At 34.2% G+C, this 17,377-nt stretch overlaps 1 protein-coding gene across 1 annotated transcript in view; it reads left to right on the forward strand.

Annotated features, from left to right (window-relative positions):
• The window catches only part of DNAH8 (dynein axonemal heavy chain 8), a 108,213-nt gene that overhangs the window by 21,247 nt on the left and 69,589 nt on the right, over positions 1 to 17,377 (forward strand). Inside the window, exons 20-31 of the mRNA XM_042881754.1 lie at positions 1,032 to 1,138; positions 2,533 to 2,635; positions 4,311 to 4,485; positions 5,745 to 5,938; positions 7,511 to 7,637; positions 8,159 to 8,394; positions 9,821 to 9,925; positions 11,196 to 11,309; positions 11,879 to 11,941; positions 13,487 to 13,587; positions 15,315 to 15,452; positions 16,845 to 17,085. Coding sequence (XP_042737688.1) covers positions 1,032 to 1,138; positions 2,533 to 2,635; positions 4,311 to 4,485; positions 5,745 to 5,938; positions 7,511 to 7,637; positions 8,159 to 8,394; positions 9,821 to 9,925; positions 11,196 to 11,309; positions 11,879 to 11,941; positions 13,487 to 13,587; positions 15,315 to 15,452; positions 16,845 to 17,085 — 1,704 coding nt within the window. The remainder of the gene's footprint in view (positions 1 to 1,031; positions 1,139 to 2,532; positions 2,636 to 4,310; positions 4,486 to 5,744; positions 5,939 to 7,510; positions 7,638 to 8,158; positions 8,395 to 9,820; positions 9,926 to 11,195; positions 11,310 to 11,878; positions 11,942 to 13,486; positions 13,588 to 15,314; positions 15,453 to 16,844; positions 17,086 to 17,377) is intronic.

Raw genomic sequence — 17,377 nt, forward strand, 5'->3', positions numbered from 1 at the left:
TTTTGTCTCTTATTCAAGAAAGATAAATGTGAATACGCACCGTTCTTCAAAAATTTACAATTGGGGGGAGGGGGCAGTGTCTTTTTTGTTTTATGCTTATTTGAAGAGCTGAACACATGCTTTTCTGAATGCATATGTGACTTCAGCCAGCTCTCAGTCTTCCAAATAAGACAAATCGAGATTTCTCAGATGTTATATTATATGTAGGTTGCTCCGAAAGTAATACTTTCTGTTTTATGTCAGTGGAAACTACAACAGATACAAAGTGCATAATAACGCTTTTTGATAGAGCAATTTCTCAGCTACAAAACACTGTTTTTCAACATAGTCAACACTATTAGCTATGTGTTTTCACCAGCAATGAAGAAGAGTCTGCATGCAATGCTCATAAACATCTGTACCAGCGGTGGTGACCAGTTGTGACTGTTGCCACTGCTGAAATGCACCACCCAGTGCCTCACTGTGGTCATATCCACTGTTTGGTCTCCATAAACAATCAGCAAGCATCAGTGAATATCAATGGGTACCGTTTATTCCACATGGAGAAATTCAGTGACACACCTTTTTAGAATCATAGAATCACCAAGGTTGGAAAAGAACTAAAAGATCATCCAGTCCAACCATAAACACGTTTTTCTCATACACGTTTTCCATGTCAGATGCCATTGTGTCAGAATGTCCCTCTGCTGCCATCTGTTACATGGCAACAAATTGGTGGAATGATTCAACCTCTACTGCCTCTACCTCTACCAGCAACATCAGCCTCTAACTTTGTGGCCCAACATGATAAAAAAGGAGGCATTACTGTTGAAGCTGCCCTTGTATATGTACTTTTTTTCATACAGTTTTCACTTACTTATTTCACTCACAAGGTGGTTTCCTACCTAACATCAGCCCTTGTGTTTCTCATGTGGTTTACAGCATAAATTTTCTTAGACTAGGACTATTGCATTTGACCAATAGATTTTGAAATAATCTTCAGCTTCCTGTCTGAGTACAATACTAAATGATGTATATTTTTCTCGTTACAGAAATGTAAAGAGATGGTTGCCTATTTCAGTTATCAGCTGCTAGATAGTCTCCAGAAAGCTACTCGACTGTCTTTGGACAGTCTTAAAAAACGAATATATGTTTCAAAGTGAGTTGCAAATGCAAAATTTCTTCTGTAGCAGTACCAAAACAAGATTGTTATTTTTATGTATAATTGCACATATGTATTAACACTGAGTGCCTGTGTTATTAGTCAAACAGCTCCCGACCTTTCGCAGATCAAGAAGAACCAGGAGAGCCGTCACTCTGCAGCAGTGATGCTTCAGGCTCACACCTTTATGCTTTATGCTTCATGTCTTTAGGTTGTCAGTTATAGCTGTTTTTTTTCCCCCTACTTTTATTTCCCCTTGGCCTGCACCCTTTTGATTTTATTCTTATTCTTCTTATTTTTCTTGGAATTGCTTGCAAAATGCTATACAATTTATTTTCCAGTGTGAGTAACTAAAACTTAAGTGACCTTTCTGTGCCATTCATAGCAGCGTGACCATCTGTTCATTTTACTTCAGCATGTTGTTGGATTGTTTCCTATTGGTTAAAGATCATCAGTGCACTCATTATGAATTTTGTGTGACTATGAAAAGATCCATGCAGTTTAATGTGGTTTTTTTATTTGTTCAACTGTTTTGTAGTATTATTTCTATAGAGTTCTCTGTGGTGAATGAAACGTATAGACAGAATTTCTTCCATATAATGTATTATCTATTGAAGAGCTAGCCTATTTAGATTTCTGTTAAGATGGTTTATTTTAAGTATATAAAGTTGACAGTATTTTATCATCATTGCATGTTGAAGTTTGTATTACTTTTTTTCTTTTTATGGATGTCTTTCAGCAAAATTTATTCAAATTCTGATCTTACTGAAGTCAGTGGGAATTTTATTGGATACAATACAGTTGCAACAATTACAAACGTTTTCATCTTTGAATTCATCTACAATATCATATTGTTGAATGCTCAATTTTTTTATGTCACTCAGTCAAGTGGTAGCATTCAGAAACTGTTCTTTGCACTCTGTCTTTAATTTTAGTTTTGAGGGGCTTCAGATTGTGTGTTTGGCATTTTGTACTAGCTTGTCTTTGAAACTGTCCGGTTGTATATTTATCTAAACTTCCAGGAGGCAACTCTTAGTGTTGTAGATTGTTGCACGAAATGGTCGGTGAAACCTTTTTATGCCCTACTCAAAACACAGGGAAATCACTGTCATTCTTAAACTAAGAGATTGAAATCCAGAATCAGAAAATATTCTGGTTAAAAAGTTCAGAAAACGATGTCTATATCTAAAATAACCTTTGTCTGAATAATGAACTTGTGGTTATTTTCTTTATCCTTAAAACATAAAACTTGTCAAATAGCTAATACCCTACTAACATAAAAACTCTCCATGAAGGTTTCTGCTGAAATGGTAGCTCAGCTGACATTTCTAAGATAATTTGAATGTGTTTCATAGTGAAGTATGTATGACATGTTTCAAAATTATTTTCAGCAAAACTACATTTAGAAGATCAACATTTTCTGCTCACTCAAGCAGATCTGAAGAGAATGTTGCTTTTCTGAAAGCAGAAGTGCACCTTGCTATACCTAATGCGGTAAGATATGTGTCTCATAGATAAGGTAAAATACACTATTTTATAATGTCTCTGCATTTGTTCCAGCACAGGGTGTGTGTACACTTGTACTGAACCAGCACCAATTCAGAAACAGAACCTTATTTTAACAAATAGGATTTTGCGAGTTCCTTGTTCTAATGCAACAACTGCTCAGTCTGTTAAGTTAATTTGTAAAACATTATAGTCTCTTTTTAGCAGTTCATATGCAAGTTCTGAGTACTCCTGTGGAATAGTTTAATCATTTCAGAATAATGGCTTACACTTCAAGAAACTATAAGGTAATTTTCTGAGGATGACATTTAGGACTGAGTGTACCCCATCATTGATGTTTGTTCCAAAGTTTTAAAAAAAGTTGGTTTTCTGTTCTCTCCTGTCTCGCTCTCAGGTAGATTCTTTCTCCTATTCACCATTCTGGAGAACCTGATAAGTACCTTTTCTCAAGCTTGTCCTACATATAATTATTTTCAGAGAAGAGCAGGATAAAGCTACAATTAACTGTATTCTGACAGTGCAGTTGAGAAAGCTCTGTATTTGGGGCTTCCTGGGTGTTTGTGTAATATTGAATAAAAGAGGCTAGTGGCTGACTTTTGGCTTCAAAGCCAGCTGACCTGAAATGGCTTCTATTTACAGTTACAAATGCTTTTATGCCTGAATCTAGGAGATTGTATTTAAACTGTCTTAGCAGCTATCATAATTTATACTCCAAACTGTGCCTGATTATTTATTTTATGTTTGGTATTTTTTTGAGAGGGAGTGCTATTTTACATCATCTCAAACTATGCCAGGGAGCATACTATTATTTTGTACAGTGTGGAGGATGGCACACTAGAGCCGGTGTTTTGAGTCTGTTCTGTTTGCTAGTTGCTCTGGATCAAGAATTCTTGTTTTACTCTGTCACTGAATAAGTTCTCTACTTGTTTGGCTTTGGGAATTCTGGATACAAAATCCATTGTGAAAATGTAAGTTGAGATTAGGGCTAATGCATGGAGTTCCATTCATTTTGTATTTACTGTGCTTTTTATAAAGTTTTTGAAGCAATACTGCTCTTGGGAGAAAAAAAAATAGATCAGTACTTATTCAAGTAGAACCTTTGTCGCTGTGATATAGGTGATTGTTGTCTTCCTTAAGTTATATGGCATGAAAACATATATATGAAAGCACTTAGAAGGAGAGGTTATATAGTTTTAAATATTCTTTAAGATGAGCATCCATATGCACATTTATGACCAACCCTCTTAAAATTCTCTCTCACAGAACTTAGGATCTAGAGGTTAAGAGAAACAGAGAGGAAGATCTTGGTCTGATGTTTCTAATGCTTTATAATTCTAGGTTGCAGGGGAAAAAAACCTGGTAACATATATTGCAGATTATAAAAACGTTTTAGGAATTGTAAAAACAAAACAAAAAAAAGCTACTAATACTTGGATGACAGTTTGTCTGCTGCAGTGTAACTCTACAAATAGGTGGCAGATCAGTACAGTATGTTTCTTTCCTTGAGAGGCAATTCTGAGGCAGACATACTCTAAGAGTTACATTTTCTGGATCCTCTTCTGGGGCATGTTCCACAATTCACTGTGGATGAAGTAAAGCTGAGATCTTAAAGAATGACAGTCAGTTGCATTTTTTCCAACAGTGTTCCAACTGTTTTGAATAGGTTATGGTTCCTAATTTAGATGATATGCAGCAAGCCATCAATCGTATGATTCAACTGATTCTGGATGTAAGTCGTGGAGTTTCTCAGTGGGGACAGAAGCATTTGCTAAAATCTAATTTAAAAACCGGATTATTGTGTGCACCAAGAGTAGGAAAATCAGCCAAAAAGGAGGAAAGTAAGTTGATTTATTTTGATTTTTTAATTAATTCAAGTTTGAATTCTAATGAAAATGCCATATTCTTGTTATGATTCCTTTGGAAAATTGTTAACATCTAGGAAATTTTTTCTTCCTGATAGTCCAGTATTGGGACTTTAAAATTGCTGGAAAAACAGAAGTGGCAGAAGACAGTTCTCATGATACAGCCCTTTTCTCTTCTTTGTCAAAATACAACATTAGCAAGTAATCATTTTCATCACCATCAAGCCATTCATCAGCAATGGTCAGGGAGGAAGGAATGCAAGAATGGTAGATTATATTATTGTTTGGTCAAGGAGATCTAAGGGAGTGTGTTGGTGTGGATGAGTCAGTCTGAGACATTGTTTCTGGTGCCCAGATCCCCGTGATGGTCTTCATGCTAAAATAAAATGCTCTGGTTAAACAGTGTGAGCATCAGGAAGAGTGAGTTTTACTCCAACATTCTGCTAAATCTGCTTCAAAATGCTCAGGCACTTGTTATGACAGAAAGGGTTAATTAGATCTCACAACTGTCAGTGTCTAAAATAATTCTGATTGTATCAAAAGTTCATTGAATATTTAGGGACACAATAGATTGCATTTTATTTTCCTTCTATGGTGAGTTTACTTTTAAATCTTAAAGGAGACAGAGCTCCTGTTTCAGCATGAACAGTGTAACTGGAGCCGCAGCTACCAGTGTTTAAACCTTTCAGTTAAGACTGAAAAGACTTAGATACCAACAGATAAGTGCAGACTCACAATACGAACTTTATTTTTGCACTCATAAAAGTTGTAAATTGGCGAAGTTTTATGTTTGTGTTTGTTTCTTGGTTTGTGTTTTTTTTAAATCTCTGGAGCCTAACAAAAAGCTATTTATTGAGATTTCTTACAGCTTTAGAAATTTACAGTATTTTAAGGGGTTTAAATAATTTAAAACACTCTATGAATTTAAAAGGAAAAAGCACATAATATTTACTGGACCTTGTCATGTTCTAGTTGCAATTAAACTAGACAAAGTAAAATTATAGTTGTGAGTATAGAAGACTCTTTTCTTTCTGTTTGGAAACATTAACTCCAGGCTGAATATGGCCTAACTCTATAGAGCCTGACCTGAACTAGCACCTGACCTGGTACCTATATATTAAGCAGTTATGTAGAGAAGGTTGTTCAGCCTTACTGAACAGCGTAGTTGCTGTTTAGAGGAAAACTGTCACTAACTGGACTTTTAACAACTTTTACATTTACATTTTATTTTGCAGAAAGAGCTGAAGATGGGATGAAAAGAAAACTACGAAATTTTTACTCAGGTGTTGCTGAAAGTGAAGATGTTTCTAAATTAGTTGTGCTCCTCTCTTCTTCTATGAATTCTTTAAGAGAAATAGCTAGTGAAACTCTGCAGGATTTTCAGAAATATAAAGTGCTTTGGACAGAAGATAGAGATGCCAAAATTCAGGTGAGTTTAATGTTAATCTCCTGCAGGACTGTTCATTAATCATCTTTTCATAATTTAAAACTAGAGAACATTAAGAAAAAAAAAAAATTATGAAGGAAAAGAGCATAGAAAAGAAAGCTAACAGCTCAAATTGTAATTTTCGATTTTAATAGTGGTAGGAGTGATAGTATATTTCCTAAGCAGAAGGGATTGCACACTACCTACTTTTAGGTTGAGGGCAGGGTTATTCTGTTTCTACGCTGATAAAGTGGTCTTAATTTTTTAGTTTGTTAACTTTTTCTTTGTATGTCTCTGGATTTAGGGCCCCATAAGAAAACTCTAGTCTTGCATGATATATGCAACAACTCAGAGCTTGTTACAGCTTCAGTACTGATGACCTGTTCTTTTTTCTGTATGGAAAGTATTTAAGGCTCTTATTTTGAGCTGAATGCTTATTTTTATTCACTGCTCTTCCTTTTACCGTCTCTATTCAGCAGATAATTCTCTATTCCCTTCCTTGTTTGAATTATAGAATCCTGGTTGTTGTTAAGAGGGTGACTTCTCTAAGTTGAATCCTCAGAAGTGGTAGAAAAATGTAGCACCTACTACAGAAAGAAAAATATTGTTTCTAGTAATTATAAGTTTTTGGGAATTCTACTTCAGAATGTTCACATTACAACACATCTACAACAGCGTTTTAATTAAAATTCAGTAGAAGAAAGTTGTCTGCCATGTCTCCTTTATTTAACCTCATTTTAATTCAGTTTTCTATTTAATAGAAAGATTCTGTATGTTGCATTGTTTGTAGATAGATGAGTGAGTATTACATCACCTTGTTTACTGGTTGAGTACCGGTCTCTTGGCTGGCACACTGCATCTTGTACTAAGAAATATGCATTATATGCAGACGCAAGAATTGTACTGTTAGTCTAATTGAATTTTAAGTCTAGACAAATATTGTAACTTTTGACCTAGATAATGCTAAAGAAAAGAATATTGTTACAAAAGAAACCTCAATAATTGGGCGTTTAGTGTTTGTGCACACATGCCCCTCCTTTCTTCAGCCTGTGTAGGTATTCTCAGACCAAAGAAGTATGAAACATCTTACAGTGTTTATTGCTTACCCATGAAATATAGACATATTGAATACAGCTTTTGAGTAACAGTTTCAAAATGCAGCTTTTCAGAATGACAAAACCTTTGTACTCTTGACTTCTGCTCATGGAGCTGCTTACAAAATTTGTTTTACTGTGGTTGTTTTACATTACACTGATGGTGCAACTTTTATGTATGTGCAGGCATGTGCTCTTTTTTAATCTCTGTTAAGATCACCTGTTTTCACAAATAGTCAACCAGTGTGTTTTGAATGTCTATTTCTCTGTTAAATTTGATTGGAGTTTGTCAATAAGATTGACAATTATTGACAGATAATTGAATATATTTTCATGCATAATCCCGTGCATATTAGTAATCTAGTAAGTGAATGGAAAGCTAAATTCAAATGTAGTATTAATGTGGTATTAATATAAATTTTCAATAATTCCTGAATAAGACTCACTCACTTTTTTTTTTTTTTTTTTAACCTTCACATAGCAATTTTTGGCTAGTTGTCCATCTCTGACTGAAATTAGAGAAGAAATACTTCATTATGCTATGTTGGAGCAAGAGATGGAAGATTTGAAACCCACTCTTCTTCTTGGTCCAATTGAATTGCACACAGGTATGATATTTTCTTTTCTTTGTACATACTGAGGTAATAAAAAAAATAGTCATGTTAATTGGTTTATTCTTCGAAATAAAACGTTTACAGATATGAATAGAAATTACGAAGGAGTTTTATTTTCATATTGCTGCAAGATGCCTTGCAGTTTTACTTGTCAAGTATTCCAAATCCCAGTACTGAAATCCCAAGATACCATTTAGAATACAGATAAAAGCCATTTAAATATCACTCATCTTCATATGCTTGAGTAATGTATATTAATTAAATATAATCACTAAGAATTTAAACTTATAAGCAGACATTTTTCTTTTTCGTTCATCTTTGTGTGTTCTATTATATAAGCTTGCCTTTGTGTTTTATGGATATACCATACAAAAGCAGAAATGTATTTTAGTATACTAGAAACTGTTAAAATACAGTAATTGGATCGCACTTCTGCTGACATTCTTCCTAATTGCGCTACAGAACTATATGTGTTGTGTGATTTTTTTGCTTGTTTGCTTTTGTTTTTAAATCAGGACCATTGAAAGCAGCTTTATCTGCTGAAGCCAAAGCCTGGAAGTTACTCCTTTGTCGTTATTTAAATGAGGAATATAAAAAGAAAATGACAGACATGACATCATTCATCACCACATATTTAAAGAAATTGTCTCGACCTCTGAATGACCTAGATGATGTCAGGCTTGCAATGGAAGCTTTATCTATCATACGTGATAATAAAATAGAAATGGATATGACTCTGGGACCTATTGAAGTAAGATGACTTTTAATTTTTTGTTTTTATTAATACAGCATTATAGAGTAGGAGTCATAACATAAACTGAGAACAAAACAAGGTTACTGTCACGAAGGATTTGGGCAGAAGATAAAAAACAAAATAATATTTATTGTTATTTTTATTAAAAACTATGAATCAAAATAATGTACATTGCTTGATCCAGTATAAATACAGAACAAAAAAAAACAGATTCTCTATTAAATTACAACTTAAATACAATATAGGAAGAAATATATGCAGAAATAAACAGATGAAAACACGAGAGAAGATAACAGTAATCTCCCTTTTTCTGTATGCTTTCATTAGATTTAATCCTCTTCCTAATTCTTCTATATCTACAAGCAAAGATTTTGATCATATAACCCCATCAAATATGCCCAGAATACATTTATGAAGTCACACATCAGTGTATGTTGTCAGAAATTGTCAGCATTCTTCAGGTTTTCCTGATATCACTCAATAAAAGAAGCTCATTAAGCTTTATATATACTTCGAATTTTTTTTTATCATACTCAGAAGCAATCAATTTAATGTAACATGTTTTTTCACATTTTCATCTAACTTTTGCACAAGAAATTGTACTGTTGAATACCAACATTTTCGTTCTGAAAGTCATCTATTTACATGATACCAGAAAGGTCTTTTAGTGGATTGCTGTCTTTTTTGATAGCTTTATGTTAAGAAAGTGTGTTCTGAATATTTTCTTAGGCTGAGTGTCTGCAGGATACTTTTCAGGCTAAAGATACAGACGTGATCATTACATGCATAGGTATTGAATAAAATATACAAGAGAAAATGAGGTCAGCACTATTTAAGAAAACTATATAAGAAAACTCGCATTTTTTAATAATTTGTGCCCTGTTTGTAGAAAGAGAATAATAGAAGAGGGTATTAAAACTACCTGAATGCAAATAAGTTGCAAAAGAGAAAAAAAGATAGGTTCATTATGTAATGATACATGTACAAGCATTTGATAGTTTGAAAAACACAGCAATAAAGATTTTATAAATGGCAAAATATTTCGTAACTAACTATTTTAGTGTGGATAATTATTCAGTGTTCAGAAAAAATCATTAAAATCAATTAAAATTGAGGTTCTAGAATACAGAAAGCATCGAGATAGTAAATCCTCTTATATAAGATTCAATTTCTTTTGTGTATTTTTCTGATATTTCATCACTTACAAGCTTTTTATTTTAAAGAAATATATTCTTTTTTACTGTTTTGACCTCATTCTTACTCATTCTCTAACCTTATTTTAAAAGAAAAAAAATCAATATTTTATGCTCAAATTATATGATGAGGTTTTATTTGAGATATATATAACATATGGAAACTGTGTTTCTGCAAATGAGTTAAGAATGGATCGTTACTAACTTTTATTTGTTTGTTTTAAATTTAGGAAGCCTATGCCATTTTAAACACGTTTGAAATTGAGGTTACAAAAGAGGAAGCAGAAGGAGTTGATACACTCAGATATTCTTTTAATAAATTACAAGCTAAAGCTGTAAGTGTATAAAAGTATGTTTCTGTGTTTTTCAGAGTATAAAAGGTGGTGTGGGACCAATTGTAACTCCATCCTGTTTTCTCACTCCTTGTCTCAGTTGCACACTAGTGTCTATCTTTACCATTGAATATGATGTTCATTTTCTAATTTTATTTTATAAAGCAGCTCTTTACTATTTAAATATTATTACAGCTCATAGGTAGAGGTTTAAAAGCTGCAAGAAAATAAGGAATTTATTACTTTTCTTCATTTGTCCTGCTGTTTTAATTCATGTTTTTGCTTCATTCTTAGATCTGATCAGGAAGATCACTGCATTTAGGTTACAAGAGTTTAATAAGTGCATACTTTGTCACTGCCCTTTCCCTTAAATGATAGGAATTTCACACTTACCTTTATTGTTTAGGACAGACTTATATCCATCAAAGCTCAATGTGTATTGGATGTTGTCCTGAAATGTAAATTTTTTTACGTGGAAATATATAAACATTTTATTGCAATAAACATCTTGTCACACATATTAATAATTCTAGAAAGGACTCAAGAAGTCAAGTGGTATTTTTTTCATTTTCATTTCATGCAGTTCTTGATTATTTCCCTCAAGCTTTTGAACAAATAATCAAAAAAATGTTTTGCATTGGACCTTAAAGATCCTCTATTTGCAACTCCCTTCCTGTTGGCAGGGACACTTTCCACTAGACTAGATTGCTCAAAACCCCATCCAACTTCACCTTCAACAACATTTCCAGGAATGGGGCATCCATAACTTCTCCAGGCAACTTATTCCAGTGCCTCACCACCATCTGAGTAAAAAATTTCTTCATAATATCTGATCTAAAACTAGCCTCTTGTCCTATCATTACACTCTCTGATAAAGAGTCCCTCTCCATCTTTCTCGTAGGCCTCCTTTACGTATTGGAAGTTGTTAAAGAAAATTCTGAACCATCACTGAAGAAGAAGAGTGTAATATTTTGGGTTTAGAGAGTTTTTTGGAAGGAAGGAAGTACCCTTTTGTTCCCTTCTCACCCTTCTTCATAATGAAATATGTTTATTTATAAATGAAGGGAGAATTTATTTGTTTCTACTTTTTATCTAAAAAAATAGATCATGTAGCACTGTAAAGAAAAACAATACCTGTTTAGCTTCAAATAATTCATTTCAGTATCTTAGAAGCTTAATAATTTTGTTTATGATTTTTTGTTTATATGTAGCTCCAGATACCTGTTCCTTTTTTTCTTTTAACAACGTTCTTTATTAAACTTCTGTCTGTCAGATCAGTATTCAAGATGAATTGACTCGAGTTCAGCCCAAATTTAAAAGCAGTTTACTGGAATCAGTTGCAGTTTTTCGGGAGGATGTATCAAACTTTGAAACATCATATGAAATGGTAACTAACTTGAACTTTTTGGTACAGTTTGTACTTAGCTTTTCAGTATTTTTTGTTCGCGTCATGTAGATGTCAGAGTATTATTCTGTTGAGCTACTGAATGTACGGTTGAGTTACTAATGTCATGGTTCCTAAAAAGGCATTGTTTTAGGTCAGTGTTTTCAGTCTGGAGTAACAGCAGCACAAACAGCTCTACAGCTGAAAACAGTTCTGGTGGGGATTCTTTCCATGAGATGCATAGTTAGAAATGAGTTTAGGAATTGCGGCACGTTATAATATCTTTTATTGTACCACATTATGATGTTGTTGATGTATACCATAAGAAGATATTGTTGGCCCACTCACTGATTTTGTTTAATTTTAACAAAAATGAGAATATGAGAGTCTAGTAGTATCAATTCAGTTAAGCCAATGGGTGAATATTATCTTTAATTAGATTTATCATTGTAAGTATTACATCACCAACAGACATATGTTGATTGGGACTTGACTGTCAATTGATTATGTAGTTTGGACTTCAGTCACTTTGGAAATTAAAGTTCAGTTTCTGTTTATTGATTGTTTAAAAGGAAGGCCCTATGGTTCCAAATATTCCACCTCAGGAAGCTAGTAATAGGCTACAGATCTTTCAGGTAAGCAACTATACAGTTAATTTTTGAAAGAATTAAAATTAGATCCAGTGTTCCTTTTCAAAATAAGTTTAGGAAGATACATTTACAAAAGATTGCAGTCTTCACTAATACTCTATGTAGAATTCTGTTAGCTATAATTTTTTCAGGCACTGTGTTCCTTAATGTAGAGGAGTTGATTGGTTTATGTGTAGACTTGCTCCACGCTTCATGTTTCATGAGCAGAAATTATCTACTTGAAACAGTGTTTAAAAAACAACAGCAACAAAAAACAAGTATCATGGCTTGAAAATGGCTGAGAAGAAGGCAAGTTACATATCAGCCCCGTGAGACAGTATTTTCCTCCTCCTGTAAACATCACATCTTCCATTAGATATTTGCCTTTCAGCTTGATTTTTGTTTGTTTTGATTGTCGGCCTTAGATCATGGATCTCCAGTTGACTTTATTCAGTTTTAGTTTTTAACTTTTCTTTGCAAATAGTAATAAATTGATAATTTTTTTTCTGTAGGACTTTCTCAGTCAGGTATTGTATGTGATTCTGCAAAAATGAACTCAACGTTCTTGAAAAGCACTGACAAAGTAGAAAAATGTACTTAAATCCCAACATGTCTCTAATATAAACAGAAAATGCAGAGACTTCAAATTAATTTGCTTTTCAGATACATTGTTTTTAGATACGTTTATTTTGCTAAAAGAATGCTTTGTACTACTTACTACTAAAATCATTCTTCTTTCCACTTTCCCATGTTGGTCCAATACTTCAGAAAGCAGTTACACTTTTCCTAAAAATAATTGTGTTGGCATTCTCCAGTGTTTTTATCCATACTGAACAATTTATCAACTAATACAATTTTTTTTTTTCTGTCTGGAGGATGAGGAATTAATTTCACATCAAATTTTTGTAAAATATTTCTTCAAATTATTGCTTCTCATATACATATAGGTCACTCCTAGGAGTCTGCATTCCATGCTCGCACAAATCTAGACCAGGGGAGATGACCTTTGTCTCTGTAGTGTTGCCACTACTGAAAGGTATCACCTGCTGTCTTGTGGTCACATCCACTGTTTGGTCTCCATAAACAATCAGCAAGCATCAGTGAATGTTAATGGGTGCCATTTTTTCCATACGGAGGAATTCAGCCACACACCTTTTCTGCATATGCGCTTCCATGTCAGATGGCAGCAGAGGGGCATTCTGACACAAAGGCATTTGTCACATGGCAACGAATTGGTGGAATGGTTCAACCTCTACTGCCATACCACCATCTGCCTCTGACTTTGTGGCCCAGCATAACGAAATAGGAGGCATTACTTTCAGAGTCACTCTCATATATTTTCACTAACTGAATTCAATATATGGATTTGAGCATTGCTTTACATGAGAATCGTTTAAAAATTTTATGTGAAAATTATTTTTCAGACATTTAAATATGCTTCTAATAGAAGTTTTTAAAGACAAGTTTAGAACTCTAATGATTTCTTATTAGATAATTTAAAATGTAAAGTATTTTTTTAAACTTTGTCTGTATGAATCCTAATTTATTCAGAGTAATTTTGATGAGCTTTGGAGAAAGTTTATCACATACTCTTCTGGAGAACAGTTGTTTGGATTGCCTGTCACAGACTATGAAGTTTTGCATAAAGTCAGGTAACTATTGAAATACAGCTGTGTTAGGTGTTTATTAGTTATATTAGAGAGGCAGAGGGTAACTTTATTTATATATTATGGTGGCAAAACCACACAAGATTATTTTGATAGAGGTATCATACTAAAGAAGCAGAATGCCATGTCCTAAAAATATACCCACATATATGGGTATATTGTTGCCTTTGCTTCGGCAACCTCTGATTAATGTCCCGTCGTGAAGTGCTCAGACAGCCACGGCCAAATCACACGCTTTTATGACACCAATGTGGTGAGCGGCAAATGGCACTTATTGCAAGCAACACACTCTTCTTATAGTTGTCCCTTATATCACAGTGCTACCAATCACCCTCGCTACGGTTATCTGTGCCCAATAGATGTGGAACTTGTCTTGTCTTGCCATGTCTCATCATGGTATCTCATGAGTCAAGGAGCCCCCGCAGAGCCTGATGACTGTTACAGCCCCCCTTTCACGTATTAACTAACCACGCAAGGGGCCCACACAGATTACGCCTGGTTACGCCTGATGACCTTGACAGCCCCCGCTTTACGTATTTCGTTGACTACATCTCTAACTTGCGTATTTTGTTAACTACAGTATATATGTAATATTATACTTATAAAATAGTAACAAGAAGAAAGAGACAAGGAAAAGTCAGTGTGTAATCATATATGATTTTATATCATTAGAGGTTTATGAAGTCTAAATTTTTTGAGCAGCTGTACTAACGAAAATCAAATACTAATGGTTCTGCACCAGCCATTTTAGTGATTGATGATGATTCATACAAATGGGGATCTGACCCTTTCTGGCTGTTTTTGCATTACCATTTTAGTTTAGATTCAGAGAGTGCTTCTGAAGTAAATTGAGTAATTGTCGCCACTTGCCATGGCACACTCTGCTTTGCCCAACAGTGCCAGCTCAAAGTGGGTAGAATCATAAAATATCCATATTTGAAAGCAACCCAGGAGGATCAGAGCCTTTCTCCAGACTCTGCACAGAGAACCATAAAGGTTAAACCGTATGTCTAAGAGCATTGTCCCTATGTCTGTTGAATACCAACAGGCTTTAGTACATTGATCCTTTCCTGGGGAGCTTGTTCCAGTTCTTGGCCACTCTCTCAGTAAAGAACGTTTTCCTTATATTCAACCTGAACTTGCCCTGACTCAGGTTTAAGCTGTTCCCTTATATCCTATCACCAGTCACTAGAGAAAAGACATTAGTGCTTTGCTCTGTGCACCTTATCTTGAGGAAGTTGCAGACAACAGTGACGTCACCCCTCTGCAAGTATCTTCAGCCACTCCTCATAGGTCATGCCCTCTTGAACTTTCTTCAGCATTGTTGACCTCCTTTGGAGACATTCTATTAGTTTTATGTTCTTATATTTATATCCCAGAACTGCATACAGTACTTGAGGTGAGGCTGTTGATGCTGACTATGGGGGGATGCTCGCTTCTTTTGGGCGAACTGGAGTTTTTTTGAACAAAACCAAAGCAAAACCTCCCCCGTATAAGTTTGGTGTGAAAAATAGGTATTCGGTATAGTCTGCTTTTTGTGCATGTGGCTTTTATTAATGAACTGTTATTTTCTGGATAAAAAAAATGTAATCCATTTGATCTATCTCAAATTTTGGTAATAATAGAGATAGCATCTCTACATAGTATGTATTTTAAGTACTGATAAATATCCAAATAGATTTAATTTTTTTAATATGATTTTTTTTTTCCAGAAAGGAGTTAGCCTTTCTTCAGAAACTATATGGATTGTATGATACTGTAATAAGCAGCATAAATGGTTATTATGAGATACTTTGGACAGATGTAGATATTGAAAAAATTAATGCTGAGCTTCTGGATTTTCAGAACAGGTGTGATCATAACATGAACTGTAACTTATGCTAAATGCATTAATATTCAGGTGACTTCAGAGAAGTTCTTTGCTATATTTACACATAAAACTTACACAAATAAGGTTTATCTTAAAGTGATGAGGCTTGCCAAGGAGAGCAGGATAGTGCTGTAGTTTCATTTAACCAGCCTTTTACCTGTGGTTTTGATAACAGATGTTGTGGTTTAACCCATCAGGCAGCTAAGCATCACGCAGCTATCCACTCACACCCCATAGTGGGATTAGAGAAAGAATTGGGAGAAAAAAAAAGGTAAAACCCAAGGGCGGAAATAAAGATGGTTTAACAGGACAGAAAATGAAGGAATAGTGGTAATAATAAAAGAATATTCAGAACAAATGATTCACAACACAGTTACTCACCACCCACTGACCAATGCCTGGTTTGTTCCCAAGCAGTAGCTGCCCAGCAGTAGCCAATTCCCCAGAATTTTATTGTTCTGCTTCCTCATCAGCATAAGAAGCTGAAAAGTACTAGATTTAGTATAAGCACTTCTCAGCAACAGGGGAAACACTGGTGCATTATCAACATCATTTTCATCCTAAATCCAAAGCAGGGAACCATACCAGGCTGCTAGGACGAAAGTTAACTTTGTTTTATTAAATTCCTTCAGAAGTATTTTATTTTGTTAGATTGCTTCAGAAATATTTTCTAACCTTATTAAAGAGTATCTTAATTATTATTGGACGAAATAACAGTAGGACAAGAATTACTCTGCAACAGAATAAATAACTTCTTTAAGTTCAGGCCACCACTAAACTGGTACGTAATGCAGTCCTGCTTTATGACAAGCTCCATCCTATTGGGCAGGCTCTGTAAAAGTAGGGTCAATGCAATAATTATTCCTTTAACTCTCTTTCCTTGCCATGCCCTAAATAGAAGTATTTAGTTTTCATTTTCTTAGCTAGTATTTTATGGACCTCTAACCAGTATGAGAAGATAATATTATCATTTATTTCTAATTTCTGTATTTATCTCCAAAGTGATGCGATAAACAACGCTCCAAAGTGTGTGTTGTGTCTTACTGATTTCTGCAAGATTTACATATATGAAGTTAACAATTTTTTTTTAATTAGTAAACATTTGTAAGGAAAAGCAGTTAATGGACTAATGTTTTAATGCAAACTGAAATTTCTGTTTATTTGGTAAAAAAAAAAAGTTAAATATTATTGTTAGGGAGGATATTTACACAAGTTTTTTTCTAAAAAGGTGACTAATTTGATGGTTTTACATAGAAAATGTTGACTTGGATGGCAACTAATTTGCATCTCCTATCTGTTTTTAGAATGTTTTTAAGATTTCCTGTCTCTATAAAAGGCCATTTACTACTGCACCAACTTAACTCAATTGCAGGTGCCGTCGATTACCTAAAGGACTCCAAACCTGGCAAGCATTTTTAGATCTAAAGAAAAAAATTGATGATTTTAGCGAATCATGTCCTTTGTTGGAATTGATGACTGACAAAGCAATGAAGCCAAGGCACTGGAACCGTATAGCTGAAACAACAGGACATCAATTTGATGTAGAATCTGATTCATTTTGCCTTCGAAACATCATGGAAGCCCCGATTCTTCAAAATAAAGATGATATTGAGGTAGGTAAATGCCTTTTTTGCACTTCGTTTGATGATATTAACACAGAATATTAAAAGTTATGTTCACCTAACTTTTAAAAATATTTTTTACATTGTTAAGGGTCTTGTCTGTCAAGCAGACCACACTGGTTTAAATCAATACTGTGTTTAGAAATCTCGTTTGTATGAAGAAAAGCAGAAATGGGAACTGGAATCTTTGGACACATATTTGTAGATAATCTCTTCTTCCTTATCCTGATTTTCTAGCCTTTGTTTAGCAGAAAATAAACTTCATATGATCACATTCACTTAA

This window comes from Lagopus leucura, unplaced genomic scaffold, assembly GCF_019238085.1.
Source record: "Lagopus leucura isolate 7727_CA_CO unplaced genomic scaffold, USGS_WTPT01 Super-Scaffold_73, whole genome shotgun sequence".
Taxonomy (NCBI): domain Eukaryota; kingdom Metazoa; phylum Chordata; class Aves; order Galliformes; family Phasianidae; genus Lagopus; species Lagopus leucura.